Genomic DNA, 25,324 nt, shown 5'->3' on the forward strand with positions numbered 1-25,324 from the left:
AAAATGGAGCAGAGGCAGCTTTCACAAGCAGGAGCTCAGCTCGCTGGGATCGCTCCCTCAGCCCCATCCAGCACAGTCCCCTGACTTTGAGAAGCCATGGGAATCCAGCCCTGTTACATTCAGTTAGCTCTGGATCCAACCCTATACTGTCAGTGAACTTTGGAAGGATTTGTGTGTCAGTTGCTAAAACTTCTGCAAGTGCAGAGTTTCCATAGGCATGATATATACCATATTCATTGTATTGTTTTGTCATCAAACACTCTCTAATAAAGTGGCTATTATGTTCTATTTCGGGAAGGAGTTATCCTAAAATAGATTCTGTTTTCAATTGTGGCTTTATAGGCCCTCAATAAAGACAGCTTAAGATTATCGACTCGTCTGAGTATGCTGAATCAGGAGTTGTGTGACAAAAATATGCAGCTTCAGAGCAGCAGCACTGATGAGCAAGAAAAGATTATGGGAGAGATCCAGGCTCTACAAAAGGAAAGGGATCAGCTGTTGAACAGAAGGAATAGTGTGGATGAGAAACTGAAGAATGGCCGAGTGTTGTCACCAGAAGTAAGTAAACTTTTCCATTCAGTTAAGCACAATTATCAACCAGTCGGAATGACTCTTTTATATTAATGGTAGCTAAAGAGCTAGTGTTTGGAAATACTATTATAGAAATGAACCCCAGAGTTTTTCAAAACACAGTTTAAAAAATAATTGTGAGGATACCTATCTAAATAACACTGAATTCAGCGCATACATACATTGTAGTAAGGTCATTCAACTCAATGAGACTTGATTCTCAGGAAGCATTCAGAGCACCAGGATGTACTTTAATAGCACAATTTTAGAAGTCTGACATTGAAGTGAACCTACATGAGGAATGGATACTATTGCCACTTGTATCTCTGGGCTGATTTTCCTACATGTAAATAATTTGGGGGCTTTTGACCACAGGTTGGCAGTATGAGAAATCTTACTCCACGCTGCCAATCGTGTGAAGGATTTTTCGTTATATTGCAAAAGATCCCCCACCTACACTTCAGCAACCCTGCCTGGTAGTACTGCCGCCACCTCAATGTAGAGGCAGGGAAAGCCCAAGTTGTTTCTGGGTATCTTTTGGTTCTTGTCTTTGTGAGTCCCAACAGTCCGGCCATTGCCTTTTGAGCCTTTTGGGCAGCAGCAGGAGGCCCCATTGGATAAAGTGGTGCTTCAGGTTAAGAACAGTTTCAGGTTAAGTACGGACCTCCGAAACGATTTAAGTACTTAACCCGAGGTACCACTGTATATGACCAAGCAGCCAGATACCAGATTCTGTTGCAAACAACAGAATAAGAACACTTTACCAATAAAAGGCACTTAAGAAAAGCTAATCATGTAAATACACTTTTGGGAATTAAAGTACAGTGGGATAATCTCTGCTCTCTTGCCAGGAGGAACATGTTTTATTTCAGCTTGAAGAAGGGATTGAAACCTTAGAAGCTGCCATCGCTTACAAGAATGAAAGTATCCAGAATCATCAGGACTCCATCAGAGCTTCCTCTCAAATCCTCACACAGAGTGAGGCCAATGTGATGGGAAAGTTGGTTTCCTTGTCTGCTACAGAGCTGAGAGCAATTCTTTTAAAGTATTTTCATAAGGTTTGTTGTTTGAACAATTTATAACAGAGAAAATCCTGAACATTCTTTCTGTTGGCATAAAATGGCTTCATGGAGAACTTTCTTTTGCTAATTAGTGATCGTTGTGAAGATACTTAATTCTGAATAGAGTGTATTTCATACATACTATATATTCTGAAGCATGGGTAAGCCCTTGTTCTCTTTTCATGGGCTGGTTGGTAGGAACCCAGAAGAAGAAAAGTGTGGCAGTGAGAAAGCAATTGAGGGTGGAAGGGGGAAAAGGGAAAGACCTCTGCAAGCGATCAGGTTAAAGCTCAGGCAAGGGTGATGTTGCCCTGTCCTGGCAGCCCACTGTGAGTGAGGGTGAGAAATAGGGATGTCAGAACTCTGGCCCTAACCACCACAGGCTTTGGCCCCTAACAGATTATCTCTGGGGCAATGTAGCCTTTGAGAGAAGAAAAGGTTCCCCACGCCATCATAAAAGATTACCTTGCAAACTATGAGTGATATTGTGTCATACTCAGAGTAAGGTAAAGGTAAAGGACCCCTGACAGTTCAGTCCAGTCGCGAACGACTCTGGCGTTGCGGCACTCATCTCACTTTACTGGTCAAGGGAGCCAATGTTTGTCCACAGACAGTTTTTCTGGATCATGTGGCCAGCATGACTAAGCTGCTTCTGGTGAAACCAGGGCAGCGCATGGAAACGCTGTTTACCTTCCCTTCCAGAGCGGTACCTATTTATCTACTTGCACTTTGACGTGCTTTCAAATTGCTAGGTTGGCAGGAGCAAGGACCAAGCAACGGTAAGCTCACCCTGTTGCGGGGATTCAAACCGCTGACCTTCTGGTCGGCAAGTCCTAGGCTCTGTGGTTTAGACCACAGCGCCACCCGAGTCCCTACTCAGAGTACACACATTTAACTCTATTAACTTAACCAGGTCCACTCTGAGAATCACTAACTGTATATTGTCCTCTTGATAAATACATGTAGCGTAGCCATAGATAAAGCCCAGTATGTTTTGTTTCTGTTTGTTTTTCTTTTTGGAAGTTTGACAGTTGTGGAATCTAAGATGGAGTTAATAAATTATATGTTTCCTGGGACGTTTGGATTGGATGATTCAATTGACTTTCAACTCAAGTACAGTATGGGACTCAGAATATCTTATTAGTGAGACTATATAAACGGTGAAAGATGTACAGTAATGTATTAGCTTTCCATCATATTATTTCATACTTGGACTCATTACAAATATGACCTCCATTTTTCATTATTATTTTGAAGTGTGGTTGCCTGATTTCCATGGCCAGGGATGCTTTGATTTGGAAAAAGGAATGGCTGTTTCTTTTTTAGGTTGTCGGTCTCCGTGAGACTGAACGCAAATTGCAACTGCAGGCAGAAGAAATGGGAATGAGGGTAACGGAAAAAGAGAACATAGTAAGAGAGCTTGAATCGGCACTTGAGCATCTCATGCTTCAGTGTGACAGGCGTCTGACTCTCCAACAGAAAGAACATGAGCAAAAGATGCAGTTAATATTGCTTCATTGCAAAGGTATTTTGTCTTTGAGAACTTTGAAGTAACATCTGGTTAATAATGATCGTGGGAAGCAGGATGTCAGTCTGATCCAACAGGATTCTTCTACTATTCCTAATTTTGAAATTATATCTAGTTACTACTAAAAGTGTAATTCCATCAGAAACGTTCATATGACATGTAAGATTTATATATTTTACAGTAGTATGAAATTACAAATTTCGCTTCAAATATTCCATTATCACTTCACTCTCTTACGATCCAAGGATATAATGTCCAAGAATCCTATCCTCATCTCCACAAATTCCTACCCAGATTTAGGCAGCCAGACAATGCCTGGCCCACCAGGCGTTGGATTTTATTTTAAGATACAAAACATAATTGTAACAAGCAGAAGTATTGAAAGTAAAATTATCTGGGTTCCCTACCCTATTCTATAAGAATGCAAATGTTCAGATTTGCTTAATATTTCCCCCCACCTTTCAAATAAGTCACATCTTAAACTTGTTAATGATCATCTTCCTTTGAGCTGAAGTATTAGTATTAGTATTGTGATTATCATTTTCTCTCTCTACAGCTTCAGTTATTTTTCTTTCCTCCATCTCTCCTTCCCTCCCTCCACTGCTAATCTCGTTTTCATTGGTAAGAACAATACCTATCTTTCTGCTGCTAGAACGTGATTCTTAGATTTATACATTTAAACATACTGTAGCATGTAACATTTACACTTTGAGACAAATTACAAATGAGATTCAGTATACACTATCCGCAACTCTGTTTGTGCTATAATGCTATAATGAAGTTTGACTCTAAACTTTGTTCTGTCTTTCTAGAAGAAGATGGGGAGAGTATTGCAGAAACTTTTAAGACGTATGAAACTAAAGTCCAACAACTGGAAAGAGACTTGTTCTTCTATAAGAAAACTAGCCGTGAATTAAAGAAGAAATTAAAGGAACTGGTCGCAGAATCAATACACAATCCTCTGACACAAAGTAAATATTAGAAGTATTGTAATTCTAAAACATACATAGCTGCAATGTAACTCTTACTCAGCTTGGTAGCAAAACTCCTATTAAATCACAATGAAGTTGGATTTATTTTAACATTATCAGTACAGAGGATATTTTAGATTTCAGGTCTCTTTAATTTTCTTAAGAGGTTTCAGATGCATAAAAAAACATTTTACCCCTTTAACTTTTGCAGACTTGGATCATTAAGTTCGTACTCAGAAATGGAGATGAGGGAAGACAGTTTTCAATGATTTTCCCCATGCTCCCTGATTTTCCCACTATTGGGCGGGGGCCTTCTGCAACAGCTTGAGAGTTGGTGTTGGGGGCTGCAGGGGAAATGGGCAAAAATAATTTCCCAGCCGTTTCCTCCAGCAGGAGCCCCTGCTAAACTACACTTCCTTCCATGAATGCAGCGAGCCCTTCTGTTTTCCAGCAAGGTAACTAGGGATCTCAGTATATTTTACTCTTTTTGTTTTTTTAGCTAGCAGTGTTTTTCATTTATTAATTAACACCCTCGGGGGATACTGTAATAACAGCAAACAGCTGAACCAAGTTAGATTCATAACATTACAAAACAGAACAAACCATAATAGTTCCCCCAAAGCATCCAAGCCAACAGCATTTTAAACAATATTTCTTTTTAGGTAATTGTTCCAGTGATGGGATACTGAATCGAGAAGAAGTAATTACCTTGTCAGAAGAATTCAAACGGACATCCACACCAACAGGGAAATTAAAAGAAATAAACTCCCCAAAGGGTGATTTAGGAGCACAACAGAATTCATACAGATTTGAAGAGGAAGCTGCAGAACTGGGACCCAACACATCCATCAGTCACGAAGAGCAAGCAGGGAAAGTATGCCAGCCTGCAAAATCTCACCCACAAGTGTGTTGTCCTTCTCAGGCGAGAGACACTATGACACAGCTTCAAGGAGTAACCCCAGTAAAACTTCCTCGCAAAGAATTGCGCTATATCCCTGCTTCTGAGCTTTCCTCAAGGCGTTCCGGCCTTGCAGTTGGTATAAATTCTGTTCCTGCTGATTCTATTGAAATGCCTAGAAAGTCTGACTATAATATATAATTATCCTTGTAATATTTTGAAAGCAATTACACAGTTCCCTTTATTTCCAGTTTATTTCAGGCAGCTACGATATTTGAGTTATTTCACATTGCGTGTCTCACACTGCTGATCATTTATTGTGCCCCATAGAAATCTGACGCCTTAATAGCAGAGTGATTATATCAGGGGTCGAAACCAAATGACTTTTTGTCCTTAAAGAATAAATTTTATTTGTACTGATTTTTCCTTCAGAGTAACTGATGGATTTTTATTCCACGTCTTCATAAATGCATTCTTCTATACCGCAAAGAATCTTAGGGCTGGTTCACAAAATACGTTTTTAGCTGCATGAGTTATCATGATCATTCTTGAGTGCATATTTATGAAGACAAACAATGTATAAAAGCAACCACAGTTACAGTCTTATTGTATAGCTGTGGGGGGCAGAAATCACATTAGGTTAAATGCTGCTGACTGTATGATTGGTTATTTTTACACATTATTTGTCCATATGAACATGGTGGTGGTGACAGCCTGGAGCACTCACATGGAAAAAAGAAATCTGGTGTGAACCAGTCCATTGTAATAAAGGTCTTCATAGATACATCAGCAATACTTGGTTTCCAGTCCAGGCATACTTATGCTGAAGTATGCTGAAGCACTTGTGACTGACCAAAGCCTTGGGTTGTGACTGCCCTTTAAAAACAAAACACGACTACAATGTTTCTAAGAAATTAATGTTTTCGCAAGGAAATTTATTTTGCCCAACACATATTTTAAATGAAAGCCCCAATTTCTCTTTCTTATAACTAACTCTGTTGTTATGTGACTTTGAAACTTTCTGTGGGGAGAAAGTTTTTTTCCATAATAGAAAAGAAACATTTTTATTGGCTCCAGGAAAATTACTCTCTGCTGCTAGAGCTATGCCACGTATCACTGAGATAGATGTAGATGTGCTGTCAGTGAACTAGAGCAATAAAGTTACCCTGCTTGGAAGGCACAGCTGTGTATCTCTTAGCGTGAAGTACATGATAAGTTAGAAAACTGCTTTGTCTACTTGACTTGGTGTAGACATAACACTTACTGTGGATAAAGGGACTAGGAGCAGACTTGCAGCATATATAGTCACTCTTCCCATGATAATTCCCTTGACCCCCATTTGTCAGTACAGAAGGTCATTGTTAGTTTTAGATAAAATGACTTCAGGGGCACTTCTAAATTTTTGTTTTTCTCATTGGTTCCCAAGTTGTTTATTATCTGTGCACAGGACGTGTTTTGTGCACGGAAGGTATTCCAATCCAGCAGAGTCTCCAGCTGGCCGAAGATGGGTGACTTCTCCCATATTGTTCCCCGGCCTCCTGCAGTAAATTTGAAAGACACAGAACGGTCAACTAGCAAAAACTGCCTCCATCCCCCTTTCCATTGGCTGGAGCATCCCAAGTGGTAGTCCTTTCATGGGGGCCTCTAAAATCTAAGCCAATGTGTGCCTAGTTTCTTAAAAAATTAAAAAAATAAAATACAGGATTGTATCAAACTCTGTCCCTCTGCCAACAAATGACACTTTTGATCCAGTAGATGCTTGCATGAGTGGGAGGTCAAAGGGCAAATTCCCTTATTCCTACTGCTCTCTCATTCTTTCCATGTTGTTCTAGCCTTCTGGAGCAGGGTTGGGAGACATAAAAAGGGAGGAAATTTCGGGGGTGAGAAGCTCTCCAGACTCTCTCAGCACATGGATGAAACCTTTACTACTGATCTTTGGGGTAGACTATTGTGCATTAAATATTTGTCATGAGTGTGAGTGTTCAGATGTACTTTACAGATAGTTAATAGCCATTTTTGCAAATTTGGGCACATCAATCTTTGCACTTAAAAATATTGAGTACATGGCACTCTGCTGGAAGAAGAGTTGTCAATTCTGGCCTTTTCTCCCTCCCCTGCTCTGCCTGCCAGAGTGGCAGAGAACTCAGTTCAAGAGTGTAGGAGATTAATTAATGAAACCCACCTCTATCCTCCTTACTCCAATGGGAGCCTCCTCTGGATATTGTTCCTTTTCCCTTTCCACAGGAGTCTGGATCCAGCCCATTGCTTTGAATTATTTTTTGCTTAGGTTGCATTTTTTTAAAAAAACTGGATAATATCTTACACAGTTGCTATCCGCTTGTAGGCATCATTAACTTCCAGTAGTGATTCTTAAGAAGAAACCTTTCTGGTCAGGATATCAGGATATCATGTTTTAAGATAGACTGTGAACATGCTAAAAACCATAGTTCATCCTACTCTGTGTCAGTGTGTCCAACTGCTTTATTTGTAAACTAAAATATTTTACAATTTCTCAAGACGGAAATAATTGTTTTAATTGCATTTGTTATTTGTTGCTTTGTTGCATCGTGATTTGAGTGTTTTGCAAAGGGGTGTGGTCTTAAGTTCAAATATTTCACTCTCTTAAAATGTACTTACACAACCCAAATACAAACATTCTAAAACACAAAATGAAGTACAGTAAATGGTTCCTACAGTATGCAACTTCTTTAAAAAGGTGCAGCAAAGGGGCCTGTGTGGGTTGGTCAGTTCACAACATCACAAAGCTAATCAGCACAGTGAACAGCTGCTGTAAATGTATGGAACTTTCTTTTTTCTTTTTAACCCTTAGCTTGATGCTGGAGCGGAAATGGTGCAGAGAACCTTTCAGCATGGTTCCACTGTTGAAACAGTATTATCAACTAATTGCTATAAATTACAAATGTCTTAGCTTTCATAACACATATACTAAATTAATAATCATCTTTTAAAGCATGGGTTTCCAGCATGGACACTATGGCTTGCTTGAGGTCTTCCATGGGTGTCCATTCCTTAAAGCCTCTTATGTGCTTTTCAAGGTTCATTATTAATTTTCTTGGCTCTGACACTTACACAGCAAGATGTGTCCGTGGGTGGGTGTTCTCCGTCTCAGGAGCAGGGATAGTAACTTTAAAGGTGTTTTAATCTTCTCACTGCTTAGGGCAACCAATGTGGACACCACCACCTGTTCAGAAAATGTCTTAAGTCATTGCAGCGCACAAGTAGGCATGTCTAAATTGATTTCAGAGATGTAAAGCAGCACTATTGGCCTAATAAAGTTTGCTTTTTTAATTTAGCTTGTGTGTGTGTGTGTGTGTGTGTGTGTGTATCTGTACAGTGGTACCTCTGGTTACGTACTTAATTTGTTCCGGAGGTCCGTTCTTAACCTGAAGCACCACTTTAGCTAATGGGGCCTCCCGCTGCTGCTGCGCCACCAGAGCACGATTTCTGTTCTCATCCTGAAGCAAAGTGCTTAACCCGAGGTACTATTTCTGGGTTAGAGGAGTCTGTAACCTGAAGTGTTTGTAACCTGAAGCATATGTAACCCGAGGTACCACTGTATCTACCTACCTACCTATTGTTGTTTAGTCGTGTCTGACTCTTTGTGACCCCATGGATCAGAGCATGCCAGGCACTCCTGTCTTGACCTATTAAAAAGGTAAAGGGACCCCTGACCATTAGGTCCAGTCGTGACTGACTCTGGGGTTGTGGCGCTCATCTCGCTTTACTGGCCGGGGGAGCTGGTGTATGGCTTCCGAGTCATGTGGCCAGCATGACTAAGCCGCTTCTGGCGAACCAGAGCAGCGCACGGAAACGCCGTTTACCTTCCTGCCTATTTATCTGCTTGCACTTTGATGTGCTTTCGAACTGCTAGGTTGGCAGGAGGCATAGGTATAAGTAGATACATAGATAGATATTATATAGATACACACACCTAGTGGTGATGGCAAACCTAGACAACATCTTAAAAAGCAGAGACATCACCTTGCCAACAAGGGTCCGTATAGTAAAAGCCATGGTTTTCCCAGTAGTGATGTATGGAAGTGAGAGCTGGACCATAAAGAAGGCTGATCGCTGAAGAATTGATGCTTTTGAATTATGGTGCTGGAGGAGACTCTTGAGAGTCCCATGGACTGCAAGAAGATCAAACCTCTCCATTCTGAAGGAAATCAGCCCTGAGTGCTCACTGGAAGGACAGATCCTGAAGCTGAGGCTCCAATACTTTGGCCACCTCATGAGAAGAGAAGACTCCCTGGAAAAGACCCTGATGTTGGGAAAGATGGAGGGCGCAAGGAGAAGGGGACGACAGAGGACGAGATGGTGGGACTATGTTCTCGAAGCTGCAAACTTGAGTCTGACCAAACTGCAGGAGGAGTGGAAGACAGGAGTGCCTGGCGTGTTCTGGTCCAGGGGGTCACGAAGAGTCGGACACGACTAAACAACAACAAGAAGATACACACACGCACATATATATACTGTATTTCTTTCCGGAGAGCGCCACTAACCCTGATTAAAAAAAAAAAATATTAAAGAGCATATATTAAAATGATAAAACCACAACGCCAACAGCAGAGCGTCAACCACGTGTTTCCCGAAAAGAGCAACTGTTTTGACCCCGGGTGACAGGACCTTCCCCCCCCCCCCCGCCCACGGAGCGCGCTTAACTGCGGGGGGAGGCAAAGAGAAAGCCGCGCCGGCGGCGGCGCGCCTGAGGGAGACCCAGCAGAGACTGCGGGGTTTGGGGGGGGGCGTCGCCCTCTCGCGCCCCCGCCCCGCCCGCGGCGACCACGTCAGACGTCACAGGCCCGCTTTGTTGCGCATGCGCCCCCCGCCCCTTCTCCCCTCCCTCCGCGTCGGCCCCCCTCCCTCGAGCGAAGCGGCCCGAGACATAAACAAACTCCGCGAGCGAGTCCGGCGCGGGAGCCTCTCCTTCCGCCTCACGCGACGCCCCGAACCGCCGCCGCCGGTTTCCCTCAGCCCCTCAGCCCGTCCGTGAGGCGGCCTCCGTGGCCCCTCGCTCTCCGCACCCCTCGGGGCCGCCATCTCTCTCTCTCTCTCTCTCTCTCTCCCGCCCAGACGGGGCCTCGTCGGAGGGGGACCCGGAGCCTTGCCTGCCTCCTTCCAGCCCCTCAGAGGAGGCTGCTGCCCGGCTTCAGCAAGACGCCCTCCGCGGTGGGTGACGCCCAACGGTTGGCTTTTGGGGGTTCAATTATTATTATTATTATTATTATTATTATTATTATTATTATTAGGTTCAATTATTATTATTATTATTAGGGGGTTCAATTATTATTATTATTATTATTATTAGGGGGTTCAATTATTATTATTATTAAGGGGTCCAATTATTATTATTAGGGGGTTCAATTATTATTATTATTATTATTATTATTAGGGGGTTCTATTATTATTATTATTAGGGGGTTCAATTATTATTTTTATTATTAGGGAGTTCAATTATTATTTTTTATTATTAGGGGGTTCAATTATTATTATTCAGGCTAGTTTTTAATGTGTGACATTTTTATGTCTTTTTAATCCCCGTTGGAAGCTGCCCAGGGTGGCCGGGGAAGCCCAGCCAGATGGGCGGGGTACAAATAATAAATTATATTATTAGAATTATTATTATTATTATTCAAACTGGGGGTGGGGGCGGCATGCTACCCTCTGGGGAGACGAAAGAGCGGGGAGAGGGGCTAAAGGTGTAAGCTCACCCCACAATTTCTGATCATCACCTTAGCTTTCATTAATGCGCTTTTTTATTTTTACAGGGTCTTCTCCAAAAAGTAGGGGGAGGGGGGTTTACTGCTGGGCCCGTTAATCTTGGGGTGTCTCTCAGTCACCCCTTTCTCGAAGGCAGAACCCAGAACTGGGCAGGATATATGGCATTTCAGGAGAGCCATCCTCCACCCAGTGTCAACTCGTTTATGTGGGGCAGAATTAGAAAACGGGTCCCCAAACATGAGAACTTTAAAGGGCTGAGCTTTAGCTGGGGTCGTGCCCCTGTTGATATTGGATAAAACTGCAGAAAGCTACTGTATTGGCATTGGCAAGTGTGTGAATGAGCTTTTTAAATGACATGTTTTCTGGTGGTAAGAATGTGCAGTTGTCTGAGCTTTGCAGGACTGTTCTTTACGCATATATATATACATATATGTAATTTATAAGTAATAGTTTAAATGATGTCTTGCTATGTTTACAGACACGTAAAGCATACGTATTCATTTTCATATATTTATCGTTCCGAAATTGTGTTTATTTAATCCATTTTATAGAGCAGTGTCTGCTCAGTGTTTGTACATTAATGGGACATTCCCAGGCTACTGCAAATAAGATTGCAACCTACCGTATTTAGCATCACAGAAGGCAATTTCATCCGCTTTCTAAAACATTTTGTCAAAACCTTGATTCTCATAAGTACACGCCTAAAAGCAGAAGATGGAAAGTCTGTTTTAAGAAGAGTTCTGTACCTTTTGAAAAAAAACTTGCACCTTGTTCAGAAAACATCTACATGGACTATATTAGTGCTGTAGATTTTGATCCATGGTTTCTTGTTATTTGGACCTTCTTGCATGTGGAAGAAGAGACACCCTTATCATATTGAATTCTTTAGAAAGCAGGGAAGATGCCTCATGCTTATTCCTCTTGATTAAAAGATCTATTAGTTCTGTCTTTGAACCTTGGAGTTTCCAACAGTGGTGCAGCAAGATCCACTATAAACTATAAACATTTCATCTGATACTTTTCCACAGTTACACTTCCATGAAATTACATAGCTCTTTTTGTTCAAAACATGTTCCTTGGATGGGAACCATAGTTCCACAGACTCCTAAACTTAATCCTTAAGAGTACATGATACTTTCTTAGAAAATCCTTGTTAATCTTCTTCTGAAGACTATGCTTGTGTGCCACTGTTTTCAAAAGATCAACGAGCTTCCCTTTTGCAATCCTACATAGGAATGAAATGACAGCTACATTGTCAGTAATAGTTCCTATTGGTGACCTTTCTATCATCTGAAGTGTTTAATAAGCACAAAGTTTAGAGAGTGAATAACAGTATTTATTTATTTATTTATTTATTTAGTTAGTTAGTTAGTTATCTGTTTTCCAAAAAAACCCTATAGTATTAAGTTTTTTTTTTGCTTTATTTTTTATCACCATTCTTTATATTTTGCACAGAAAGTAGGAGTATAAATTAGTCATCCAAGGCTGCTACAAGAAATTCAACAAAAACTACCAATTAAAAATATCTGAAGAAGTGTGCATGCACACAAAAGCTTATACCCAGAACTAACTTAGTAGGTCTCTAAGGTGCTACTGGACAATTTTTTAAATTAATTAATTTATTTCAATTAAAAATAGTTATTAAAGAAGTACTTTGGGGCTGCAATTCCTCATTCATTAAAAGTATTTCTGCTTTCTTGCAAAAATTATTACCCTGTCCCTTGAACAACTTATTCAGGGTGTTGTCCAAAAAGGGGCCAGCTATTTCTGGGCCTATTCATCTTGGGCATGCTCTCAGTCACTACATTGATTAATGCACCTAGAGCTTAACAGGATATGGTATTTCTAGGTTACATAACTCTGCAAAATGAAAAAAAAAATCTTATCAAACCTGATTCAGAAAAATGTGGTAGTTTTGTTTGTGAGGTCTTTTGGTTACTATATAAAACACTGTAATCCATTTTTTAAAAAGTGATTTAATGTACCAGTTCTCTTATAGTAAAATGGTGGATCTTTTTTCTTCCCCCACCCCATCCTTATATTGCTGTTACTTATCCAGGAAGCTTCTTGAAACAGCGGCTTGCCTCTAGACGCCTCCAAAGTTAAAATGGCCTCTGCAGTTATTAGTTCGGTTCCTACTACTGCATCACGGTTTGCTCTTTTGCAAGTTGATAGTGGCAGTGGATCCGATTCAGAATCTGGAAAGGGAAGAAACAGTCGAAATGGTGGAAAGTCCCAAGCTTCAGGCAGCAAGTCAACCACAAATGAAAAGAAAAAAGAAAAGAGAAGAAAAAAGAAGGAACAGCAGCAGAGTGAAGCCAATGAGGTGGTGTGACTGTTATGTTTCAATACTCAGTTGGGCCAGGTATCCACATGCATGCAAAAGAAAAGTCAAAAAGTGAGGGATCAAGAATTAATTATTCTTGAGATGTGGTGAAGATTCCAGCAGGGGTTAGAAGTGGGAAGGTGTTTATGATCAGGTGAATCTTAAACACTTTTCTTTCAAAACTTTCTTCCAAACGTTTATCTTTGGAAGTTGATGTTTCTGAAGAAATCCGCCCTAAGGTAGGGCAGATGTTGGAGTGCTTGTTTTCTTTAATGTAAGTGTCTAGGTTCATAGCATATATTGGTGCATATGGTTCAGATAGTTTAAAAAGAAAATACTGTTTGTGGGTGACAATGCCTATATACAAATATTATTGAGTAATATTAAGTGTTATTCAGTTTTCAAACAAATACTAAATTAGCAGTACTTCTAGAACATACTATGAATTTTTTAAACTTGGAAGACTTCCTCAATTTTGCTTCCTATCTTACTATATTGTAGCTACTCATGATATTTGTAATACATCTGTTGCTGTGGAATTCATGTCAGGTTATATTCAATTATGCTAGCAAAAGCACTTGAGGCAGGGCACCTGATTTTCACTGATTGCCCCTGAAGGTTATGGAACAGTGGGATATGGCACAGAGGACTGGAATTGATGAGAAGGGTTTGTGGCAATGGGGCACCTCACTTTACCTTTATCTTTCAAGCTTTACATTAAGAGAAGCACTTCAGCTTACATAAAGCCACCATTGGCTACAACCCACCATTATTTATATTGTAAAATACCATACTTTTATTCCTATTTTCAGAGAAACTAGTCTCCCATAGTATCATATCATTCAATAATTCAGTATAGTTCTGGTGGTAGGTGCAATACATAAATGAAAAAGAGATACAGACCCTGCATTTGTGCTTACTAATTACAAGGGGAAGGGGAAAGGTAGAGGGGGTCAGTTTGAGAATGCTGGAATGATGTGGTGAATTGTATATTTACACTTACAGTTTGGGCCCAGCTTATCTTTCCTTGTTCCTCTGGCCATTTGTCCACAGGGAACCTAACGTGTGTTTATTGTTTTATCCAGTTTAGACCACCAACATTATTTGAGGGTTTCTTCTTAATCAAATCACCAGAATAATGTAAGGCACTTCAAAGCAAACCTATACTGAGGTTTCAGCTTGTCACAGTGTTTTATACTTTATAAAAATATTTATTTATGTTCATTGTTTTTATAGCTCAGAAATCTCGCTTTTAAGAAAATCCCTCAGAAAAGTTTCCATGGAGCTTCTTTGTCTCAGCACGAGCAAGCATTAAATAATTCAGCCAGGAAAGATTCTCAGGAAGAGAACTGGCAAGAGTGGAGACAAAGAGATGAACAGGTAATTCATCAAATATGTTATTTTAAAGTTTTAAGTGTTCCTGATTATTCATTTTAACCACTGCACCTGCTTTGTATGCATTAGCATTGGCAGGCATTTGGGTCAGGTTTGAAAGAAAGCTCTATTAAACACAATAGGACTTAATTCTGCATAAACGTGCAAATGATCAGGCTAATACTTTCAGCAATCATGAGCGTGTGTTCTGAGAAAAAAGTTAAGTTCAGTTCATTGAGATTTATTCTCTAGTCAAGGTGCCAAATAATATCATTTGCTACCCACCCCTTCACCCTTTGGTTCCCGTTAGGTTACAACAATTAAAACACAATGTTAAAAGCTGTTTAAAACAACCAACAATCAAATAAGGTGGATCCTAAAAATATACATCTCTAGCGTCAAAAGAGGTGTGTCCTCAGCAATTTCCCGAAGCTATATAATGAAGATGCTAGATGTACCTCTTTTGGGGAGGGAGTGACTGATAAGTAACTGACATATGATACTAAGAGGGTGGTGTATGTTTGAATAAAACCCTGCCACATGGTACACTTTTTCATCTTGTTTCTTCAGTTGACTTCTGAAATGTTTGAAGCCGATCTTGAAAAAGCTTTACTTCTCAGCAAACTGGAATATGAAGAACACAAAAAGGTATTCCCTTCTCTAAGTATGATTAAAACACAAATACAGTGGTACCTCTGGTTGCGGACAGGATCTGTTCCGGAGCTCCAGTCAGATCCTGAGGTTTCCACAACTGGAGGGACCGCTTCTGCGCATACACGCATGGTGGTAGACCGCTTTTGCGCAGGCGCGTGCAGCGAAACCCCAGAAAATACTTCTGGGTTTGCCGCGTTCGCATCTTGAAGGATACCCAACTGTAGGTATGCGTATCCAGAAGTACCATTGTATTAACAGTGCACTTTTTTGAGCCTATGTACAGTTGTAGGTTTTTTTTGCTAGATTCAGTTGAGTTAATAGCAGATCAAGAAAATATTGCCTATGGTAATAGTAGTGGTGAAAACAGAATTATATCTTATGTAGTTTTGTGTACAATGCTGGATGTGTGATTTACTTGTTTAGAGAGCTAGTTGCATGGACACAGGTTCAAAATACTAAGCAAGAGACTAAAATGCTTTATATTGTTTCAAAATATTTCTTTGCGTAACTTGTTTTCCCTTTGGCAGTGTTTAACCATAATGTCCTATGATTTAGCCTCTCAAATTAAAGGCAGATGTATAAGGTGTTTTTTTTTTTCTTTACAGGAATATGAAACTGTTGAAAGTGCTTCTCCTCCATCAAAAGCTGTACACAAGAAAGAGAAAAGAAAAAACCAGCAGGGAAAAGACAAACCTCTCACTGTGTCTTTAAAAGATTTCCAGTCTGATTCTAACATTGGTAAGTTTTTAGTGCTAAATGTTTCGTAGAATCATTAGGTCTGTTAAAAGAGTCACAAGATGTAGACACCTGTCAGGTTAGGAATTCAGATTCAGGATTCAGACTTCACTTCCATCGCCAACAGTGTGAGTGGGGGGACTTTTGCCAATTCCCCCTTTGTACCCTCAGATATGTTCCAGAGTATTGGGGGATTAATTGAAACAATCTGAGAAGTGTTTGTGTCCTGGGGGTAGGTGGAGAATTGGCAAAATATGCTTCTTCCCCTTTGATTAGTGAGATCTCTCTGCTTAATCAGAAGTCTCCCATGGACAGAATGCCTGTAGAAAGACCTAAAGTCTTAATGAAACTTTGCACTGCTTTGATCTTTTATGTTTAAATACTGCTGAGAGAAGGATATAGTAGAATTAGCATAGTTGGACTCTCTCCTTCTATTCCCCAGAAAAGGTGGTCCAGCAGGACAGCTAAAGCAGTTTTAGTTTTAACACCAAAAACTACTTTGAAGGATCTCTAAATTGATTTCATCCCAGAAAAGCAGTTTTAGTTTTAACACCAAAAACTACTTTGAAGGATCTCTAAATTGATTTCATCCCAGAAAACCAGAGGCCATTTTGCAAATCACACACTTCATCACACTTTGTGGCAAATTTGATACTGAGTTGCAGTAGTTTAGTTTCAGGTGGGTCAAGTGGTGCTTTGTTACTAGATTTATAAATCTGGCAAAACAGAATACAAGGAATTTAAAGTACAAATGAAAATGTTAGCTTAGACTTAGAGAATCTTATTTTATAATTTAGCAGAGTATGGCACTGAAATATTCCTGGATAATCAGTTTTAGGGTTTTCGTCCACAAATTAAATTTAATCTGTAATTTACATTTTTTCATGTTGTTTCAGATCACCTTCCCAAAAAGCAGGAGGTAAGTACCTGATCAAACAAAAATAATGCTTGAAGTATCTAATGAGCGAATTCTTTAAATGGCACCGTTAATTTTTCCACTTTCTTGGCAAGCATTAGGGCATGCTCTGTTCTAAATAAGTCACATGAAAATATTGTTTGTGGTTCTGTTGGGGAGACTTAAGTGAACAGCAGGAATCTAGATATTGTGAAAAAATGTATATGAAAGATTGTGCTATTAAATTAACATTTCAGCACAAGTTTTTTAAAGATTTCTCAGTGAATAATTTCTGTGGCCGCACCAAATTTTTTGCACTATATATTTTTAACAAGGGAAGTGGTCTCTTGAAAGTTCAAAATGGTCCCTTGAGAAACCTAATCAGTTCTTATTAGCTGTCTCTCTTGTACCTGTTCACAGCCTGATCTTTGGTTGTTTAGTTGCTATAATTTTTTGTTTCTAGCTTCTCTTTTGGCTTTTTTCTGAATGACTATGTGATCTCAGCTAATCATGGTCCAGGTAGTGAATGTGATGACATCATAGTACGCAGCAGTCGGTCTAAGTGTACTACATGAGGACATCACTTTGGGCAAATTAAGCCTTGGCTTTACCCTCAAACTGAATGATGCAACAATTTCTTGCTGTGCTGGGAAGGCAAAGAATGAAAGCATTGTAGGAAGACAATGGTTACTTGGTTATTTTGAAAGACATGAATGTATTCCGTGTCTTGCTGCATTACAAGGCCAGCAAATTTAGAATGTGATTAAAATAGTATCTAAGCATTATTAAAAGAATGCTAAGTTTTTGCCTGATGCAATTACCAAGACCTATTGTAAGGATGAAGGGCATTTAGAAAAAAATGCATTATTGTAAATTGCTTTAAAGCTGAAATTTCATATGTAGATTGGGATTTCATATATAAGCCTTAGAGTAATTACTTATTGTTAAGTTGCTGAATTGTTTTACTAGAGATTAATTATAGTTTCTTGGCAGGAATTGAGCTCTTCACATACTGTCTTGCATGATGGTGAATTCTTCAATAGACTGGAAGACGATGTGCACAAAATAATTACTAGGGAGAAAAGAAGAGAGCATATCACAGATAATGGAATGGATAACAGTACATCGCGTGATCCCACACATGTATGTTAAATGTGTTAAATTCCTGAAAGTATACTGTACTGATTATAATAGAGGAGGTGAAATTGAGTAGCTGCTTAAAAGTGCATATAGGTATGAAAAGGCCACTAAATTTCCTCCTCTGAGAAATATCTGACAAGGAAACTGTAACTTTAAGAACGGGTGCCTTAGTTTCTCTGTTTTACTCTTCCATTTTTCATTTTGTGTAGTGCCTTTGGATTGTAAGCCTCTGGCACGGATTGCCTTGTTTTTACTTTTTTATTCATCTTTTTGGCTGAAGAGTCGAGTAAAAGTGGTTTAAATAATGTGTGCCACAGGGATTGGTGTGTTTGTTCACCTGCCCTAGGAATGGAGAACCTGTGGCTCACCAGGTGTTGCTGAGATACAGCTCCCATCATCCCTAGCCATTCATTGCCCATGCTTTCCAGGACTAATAATAGAAGCATGAAATTGTAGAGTTGGAAGCGACCCTGAAGGTCATCTAGCCCAATCCCTGGAATACAAGAATCTCAACTAAAGCATCCATGACAATGGCCATCCAACCTCTGTTTAAAAACCTCCCTTTCACAGTAGTCCATTCCACTGTCGAACAGCTCTTAACATCAAAGTTCTTCCTAATATTTAGTTGGACTCTCCTTTCCTGTAACTTGAAGCCATTGGTTCAGGTCCTACTCTCTGGAGCAGGAGAAAAGAAGCTTGCTCCTTCCTCCACGGGACAGCCCTTTAGAGATTTGAAGATGGCTATATCCTCACTAGGCTAAACATACCCAACTTCCTCAGCCGTTCTTTATAAGGCTTGGTTTCCAGACCATTGATCATTTTGGTCACTCTCCTCTGCGCACATTCCAGCTTGTCAATACCCTTCTTAAACTGTGGCACTAAGAACTAGACACACTATTCCAGGTGTGGTCTGACCAAGGCAAAATAGAGTGGTATTATTACTTCCCTTGATCTGGACACTTCTTCTGTTGATGCAGCCTAGAATAGCATTAGCTTTTCTCGCTGCTGAATCACACTGTTGATTCATGTTAAGCTTGTGATCTAATAAGACCCTTAAATCCTTTTCACAAGTATTACTGGCAAGCCAGGTGTCTCCTGTGCAACTGGTTATTCCTGTCTAAGTATTTGTCCTTATTGAAATTAATTTTGTTAGTTTGGGCCCAGTTCTCCAATCCGTTAATGTAATCTTGAATCCTGATTCTCCTGCCAGTTTGGTGTCATCTGCAGATTTGATGAACATCCCCTCAATTCCTACGGCACCCCACTTGTCTTTTCTCCCCCAGGATGACAAGGAACCATTAATGAGTACCCTTTCAGTCAGTCAACCAGCTACAAATCCGCTTCACATTTACCTCATCCAGCCCACGTTTTACCAGTTTCTGCACAAGAATATCATGGGGGACGTTATCAAAAGTGTTACTGAAATCAAGATATACTACCTCCACAGCATCCCCCTGATCCGCTAAGCTTGTACAATAACTTGGTCAAAAAAAGGAATTGGATTTCAACAGGCATTACTTGTTTTGAGAAACCCAGCCTAGGTCTTAGTAATCACAGCATCCTTTTCTAAGTATCCCTAGACTATCTGTTTAATTATATGTTCTAGGACCTTTCCTGACACCAGCATCAAGTGGTTCAGTAGTTGCATGGGTCTTCTTTCCCCCCGTTTTTCAAGATGGGGACAAGATGTGCCTGCCTTCAGACTGCAGGGACCTCACCTGGGAGTTGGTTGTAGTTGGCAACCTGTGTAGAACCACAGGTTCCCTATACCTGCCCTACCTGAACTCTGGACAGGTCAACTTTTAAAGCTGCTCTGAATTTCAGGGGCAGCTTACCCTCTGGGTAATGATTGAAATTTCTTTGTAGTGAAATAATTTTTGACCAACTGTAATAGCTTCTTGAATGAGGAAACATTTTGGACTAACAATCAGTGTTATATGCCAGTTTCCATAGAATATGTGACCATATAGTAAGTTCCATTCTATTTTTGAAATACGAAAAGTTTAAATTGCTAACATTTTAAAGCATACCTATGTTCATTTGTTACTTTTGAAAATATTTTGAATGATAGTTTACATCTCCTCAACCTTGTTAAGGGTGTAAAATTCATTTTACATTATATCTCTCTTTTTAAAATCTGGAGGATTTTGTATTGAAAGACGGAAGAATAGAGAGACTAAAGCTGGAACTTGAGAGGAAAGATGCAGAAATCCAGCAATTAAAGAGTGTAATCACTCAATGGGAGGTATGTAATGGGTTTCTTTATGCAGCATTTAATTTAAACAAATGTTTAGATTGAAAATATTTATTGTATTAGCCTTTTCAAAACACTGCTTTTCAAAATAAAAATTACATTTAATCTATATTAGGAGAAGGTGGCATCTAGATAAGGTTATTATTTCAGAAGTAAATAAAAGATTTTTACTTAGTAAAATAGGCTTATCATTTAAAGGCTTTCAGTGTACGCTGTCAGTCCTCCATCCCCAGCCTTAGAAAGTCCACGTGATGACATAGTAATTGTAAATCAACCTTTTTCTTACTGTTTTCTTTCATAGATATTCTTTATTCTACCAGTTAATGCTGCTGTAAGGAGAGAACTTAGTAATTATAGGTGTTTCTACCACATGAGAGAGTTGGACATGTTGCATTAAAAGTCCACATTTATAAATAATTAACTACTTGTCAACAGTTTGTTAATGTTCAGAAGAACTTGGTTCAGTGGGGGGGGGGGAGAATAACCACAGACTTGTTATGTGTTTACTAGAATCTTAAGAGTTGGAAGGGACCCAAGGGTCATTTAGTCCAACCCCCTGCAGTGCAGGATTATCAGCTAAAGCATCCATTGACAGATGACCATCCAACCTCTGCTTAAAAACCTCCACGGAAGGAGAGTCCACCAGCTCTCATGGGAATCTCTTCCATTGTTGAACAGCTCCTACTGGTCAGAAAGTTTTTCAGAATGTTTAGTTGGAATCTCCTTTCTTGTAACTTATTAGATATTTTTGTTGCATTTATGAATGTTGCCAAGAGTAATTATTTTTAGCACATTACCCACCTCATCTGTTTAATTGTCAGTAGGGATCAAGGAAGATGAATTGATCTTTGAAGGCAACAGTCAGCCTTATATAAATGGGGCAATTTTGTGACTTTTACGCTCAAAAATATATTTCTCTTTTTCTCTGCCATCTTCTCTTGATTTTTGAAGCTCACCCACACATACACTTTTATCAGAAATGGAATTTGGGGGATCTTGAGTGTACTTGTGTTATTATATTTTCCTTTTGTCCCATTGATTAGAGATTGATTTTGAAATGTTAAGGCACCAATTCTAAATACACTTACTGGGCAGTAAGTTTCAGTGAGCATAGACATGGATAAGATTGCACTGTACAACTAATACGCTAATGTCCATATTGTTTAAATATGCCGTTTGCATTAATTGAACTTTTAAAACGTTTAGGCAAAGTATAAGGAGGTGAAAGCACGAAATGCACAGCTGTTGAAAATGCTGCAGGAAGGAGAGAGTAAGTACTGCTTTGTTTGTTAAATATTAAAATTCTTTTACAAACCTATGTTCCTTAAACCTATCTGCAAATTGTTTGGACAGTGCTAAGACAAATAGGCTTGTTCAGTTTTTATTTCATAGCAGCCCGATGCAATCTGTGACCCTGCATGGCTGAATGCAGCCCATCAGCCATGTTTCGTGGTGCTTGAAAAATGTGCCTCTAACTATTCTCAACCTCTTTAAAAATAGGAAGTCTAATCTTTTTTGTTTTGTTTTAAAACTTTAGTGAAAGATAAAGCCGAAATACTGCTTCAGGTCGATGAATCTCAGAGTATTAAGAATGAGCTGACTTTACAGGTAAACATTTCTGCAATATATTTTAAAAAGCATATTAAATCAAAATATCAGAACTGGGTTGGAAGAACTATGAGTAGTGTTATGTTCATGGAACAGGACCTTCCCACTGCACCCAGCTTAGATGGATTAATTTCAGTGAGTAAAAATTAGTAAGATGCAATTCTAGCTTTTCTCTTTGCAACAGCAACTTTACTGAGAGCCAGTGTGGTGCAGTGGTTAAGAGCGGTAGTCTCGTAATCTGGTGAACCGGGTTCGCGTCTCCACTCTTCCACATGCAGCTGCTGGGTGACCTTGGGCCAGTCACACTTCTTTGAAGTCTCTCAGCCCCACTCACCTCACAGAGTGCTTGTTGTGGGGGAGGAAGGGAAAGGAGAATGGTAGCCGCTTTGAGACTCCTTCGGGTAGTGATAAGGCAGGATATCAAATCCAAACTCTTCTTCTTCTTCTTATATAGTTTCCAGTAATTCTCAAAATATTGTAAACTTGCTGCCCGAAATGGTACATGTTGCCACGTTATTTCCAGGAAAAGTTATCAGGCAAGAATTTTGAAACTCAGCTAATAGGCAAAATAGCACATACTGATTTTCTTTTTCATTAGTGCTGTCATAGGCATGTAACTTTATTATCTTCAAAATGTCACTTTGTTAAGAGACAAGACAGTAGTTGTTGAGCTTTTATTTTGTTTTTTAAGGTTACCAGCCTTCATGCTGCTCTGGAACAAGAACGATCTAAAGTGAAGTTACTGCAAGCAGAGCTAACAAAATATCAGGTAACGTTACTAGCTACTTCATAAATAAACAGAAACTCACAGGAGAAACTTTTATTATACCCATCCTACCACTGCAGCTGCCTGTACTCCAAAAATCCTCTCCAGGAAGGTTGGAGGTCTTGAACAGTGTCAGAGAAGCAATGGAAGCTGCTAGAGGAAGGGGGACAAGAAACTTTTCCTTCAGTGAACTTACTTAGGATTCAAGCCTGTTTGTTTATGTTTACATACCAAGTTTTTGTCCGTTTGCTCTAAAAAGGAGCTTTTAAAGCAGACTTTACAAATATTTCCTCTGGATCCACTGTATTCAGTGAATCTCCTTTTCTGTCTTGTCGCTTAGTGATCTGCACAATTCCCCCATCACCATAATTGTTTATTACCTGTTATCTCTAATTGACAGTTTATACACACACACACACACACACACAGATGATACCTATAGATACATATATAGATACACACACAAAATTACCGTATTGGCCCAAATGTAAGACGCACCCGCAAATAAGCCACACCTTTAAAATTCAAGGCTTATTTGCGGGTGCGGCCTGCCTGCTGGCACTACTGCCCTGAATGGGGGGTGGCCGGCGCCCCATTCCCCAAGCCGGCGCTTGGTTTTGAGCGCCCTGCTCACCTACCTCCCAACACAAACCGCCTCCCAGCACTACCTCCCCAAGCCGGTGCCGGGGGAGGCTTGGGAGCAGTGGGTGGGCTGCGTGTCGTTGCCGTGCGCTCCCAGGATGCTACTGGGGGGGAGGAGCTGTGCTGCTTTGCCGGTGGCCTCCACCCCTTCCCCCTTCCTTACAGAGGCTCGGGGGGAGGATTGGGAGATGCAGTTGGGATGGGCGGAGCTGTCCCGCACCCCCGATGGCCCCCATGGGCAGATGTTTCAGCAGCGATACCGTAAGGTTGCAAATGTAAGCCACACTTTAACTTTTCACAATCAGAATTTGGGAAAAAAAGTGTGGCTTATATTCAGGCCAATACAGTATCTATCCTGTGTGAGGGAGGCATCCAGACATGGGTCACTTCCACCCAGGACAGGCAGGGTCACATAATACAGCTATGAAGACCCGGGCAGGCAGTTCTTAATTCTCCTCTCACACACATTCCTTTGTTTGTGTATATGTTGTACTTCAGTGTGCAATAAACAGCAACTTGAGGATGCTATTAAGTCTCCTCCCTGGTATTATGCTCAGGATCCACAAGCGTATTCACTTGTTTCAGCAACAATGAGCATCCGTCTAAAGAAAGTGCTGCTTGTAGGTGATGAATCACACCTTGAGAAGGGAAAGGACAAGTGATTTCTATTCCTCCTGGGAAAAAATAACCTGTGAAAAGGGAGAGAATCCACCCGTTCTTTCAGGAGTGTTTCTCTCCCTCCCCAGAGGGCTCTTGTGGGAAGTGGCAGTACTGAAGAGGCACAGCTGGTGCTTTCTGCAAAAGCCCTGTTTTGGGGAAAAATTTAGCATTTTTTTGTTGATACTTAGGTTTTCATAACACAAGCTTTTTTCCTTCTCTGTTATAGGCTGGAAGAAAAGGGAAAAGAAATTCAGAGTCTGATCAGTGCAGGTGATCACATTTGTACCAAAATCAGAGCAAAAAAATAAATTTGATCTTCAGGGGTTTTGCAGAAATGTATTTGTACTACTGCTTAACTATGCAGTTTTCTGGGTTTGGGAGTGAAGTTTAATTGACTAATGTTCTGAATATTAAATCTATTGCACTTCTAGTATAAAGAAGAGAAGCTGGAAACTAATGTTACAGTGATGCTCAAACCTTGTTTGTCCTAATGCTACACCTAGTTTTTCATCACTCAATAAAGTTTTTGTCATTTTTATGACCCTGGTGTGTTTAATGTTTTTAGCCTTATTGAAATTGTTGGCCCATACTATATTTCTATGCCATTTCCATCCTTTGTACCTTCTGCTTTTTCACACATCCACTCAATGATGGGTGCTTGACTTGTTTAACCTAGTACTGAAGAGGGCATAATAAAAAAGGGCAAAGCAGTGGTTCTGGACAAGGTCTTCTGAGGGTAACATCAGACCACAGGGTCTGCAACAAGAACTCCTGCCAACACTGTTTTGAAGGGTTCAGTAATTTTGTAATGAACTTTAAATGATTAATGCTGTCACTTCACTGTTAGTCCTATATATAAACAAGATTCCTTAAGCTAGGGTTGTCATGTGCATTCATTTGCTTTGTGTTCTCTTTTTTGCTCTTCAAGATATGGCAACCCCATGTGGTACGGTTCTTTCCAAAAAGAAATAAAACCTTTCTCCCTTACTCCAGTCCTGCCACATAGAAAATGTCCTAGATTCCCCCCCCCCCGCAAAAAGATTATCTTAAATAATTTTTAAAAAAATCTCATGGTTTAACAGGTTTATAATTCTACAATTCTTCAACATGGCTTACAAACATGTTTAAGTAAACATATTTATACTCTCATTAAGGGCTTGCTTAGAGTAGAGCAGCAAGGAATCATCAGTGCCCAACACATGCTTTTTCTTCAGACACCTTTCACTTTAAAGTCCCATGGCAGGTTACAACATTAAAAGGCAACATTAAAAACAAGTTACAACATAACATTGGAGCTGTTCCAGTTCTTCCTACAAATTGGTTTGAACAGAACCTAAGAGGACAATTGGGTTCCCTTGCTAATTTTAGTGCAGCTCTCATTTAGTTTTTCTTTAAAACACATCAACCAAACATCAGTTTATCAGATTATGTGGCTCATAGAAGGTACCAACCCCCAGGTGTTTCTTCACACCACCTACATACTGGACAAGCAGTAGCTTT

General features: G+C 40.0%; 2 protein-coding genes and 2 long non-coding RNA genes across 7 annotated transcripts in view; 2 read left to right on the forward strand and 2 right to left on the reverse strand.

The window, feature by feature from the left end:
* KIF27 (kinesin family member 27) overlaps positions 1–8,339 on the forward strand; it is a 33,220-nt gene extending 24,881 nt beyond the window's left edge. For 2 of the 3 annotated variants that reach the window (XM_082241496.1, XM_082241497.1), the window contains exons 14-18: positions 343–558; positions 1,422–1,628; positions 2,958–3,156; positions 3,972–4,130; positions 4,793–8,339. In XM_082241496.1, coding sequence (XP_082097622.1) covers positions 343–558; positions 1,422–1,628; positions 2,958–3,156; positions 3,972–4,130; positions 4,793–5,229 — 1,218 coding nt within the window. In that variant the 3' untranslated portion in view covers positions 5,230–8,339. The remainder of the gene's footprint in view (positions 1–342; positions 559–1,421; positions 1,629–2,957; positions 3,157–3,971; positions 4,131–4,792) is intronic. The other variant, XM_082241498.1, reaches the window with a different exon arrangement.
* Positions 1–25,324, reverse strand: part of LOC309542799 — a 390,515-nt gene that overhangs the window by 46,145 nt on the left and 319,046 nt on the right. The window lies entirely within an intron of this gene.
* LOC309542761 lies at positions 6,428–8,811 on the reverse strand. Its single transcript, XR_014224402.1, has 2 exons — positions 8,119–8,811; positions 6,428–6,566 (listed from the first exon to the last, which is right to left on the reverse strand). It is a non-coding gene; the product is annotated as an uncharacterized lncRNA (long non-coding RNA).
* GKAP1 (G kinase anchoring protein 1) lies at positions 9,979–24,365 on the forward strand. Of its 2 annotated transcripts, none has more exons than XM_082241652.1 (12): positions 9,979–10,222; positions 12,834–13,096; positions 14,333–14,476; positions 15,041–15,118; positions 15,730–15,862; positions 16,756–16,778; positions 17,748–17,897; positions 20,038–20,139; positions 21,355–21,418; positions 21,686–21,756; positions 22,448–22,525; positions 24,051–24,365. In XM_082241652.1, the coding sequence occupies exons 2-12, from the start codon at positions 12,878–12,880 to the stop codon at positions 24,096–24,098; spliced, it is 1,110 nt and encodes a 369-aa protein (XP_082097778.1). In that variant the 5' UTR covers positions 9,979–10,222; positions 12,834–12,877; the 3' UTR covers positions 24,099–24,365. The 2 variants fall into 2 exon arrangements, with proteins under 2 accessions (XP_082097778.1, XP_082097777.1); XM_082241651.1 differs by having other exon boundaries at positions 9,979–10,218; positions 12,830–13,096.

Source organism: Podarcis vaucheri, assembly GCF_965113315.1.
Source record: "Podarcis vaucheri genome assembly, chromosome: 11".
NCBI lineage: Eukaryota > Metazoa > Chordata > Lepidosauria > Squamata > Lacertidae > Podarcis > Podarcis vaucheri.

What these genes read in the sequence shown, in the direction of transcription:
- GKAP1 (XM_082241652.1), top strand. Translation starts at nt 12,878, where the DNA reads ATGGCCTCTGCAGTTATTAGTTCGGTTCCTACTACTGCATCACGGTTT. An exon ending in AATATGAAGAACACAAAAAG is followed by an intron (nt 15,119 to 15,729) that starts GTATTCCCTTCT and finishes TTTTCTTTACAG; the next exon opens with GAATATGAAACTGTTGAAAG. An exon ending in GTGTAATCACTCAATGGGAG is followed by an intron (nt 20,140 to 21,354) that starts GTATGTAATGGG and finishes TAAAACGTTTAG; the next exon opens with GCAAAGTATAAGGAGGTGAA.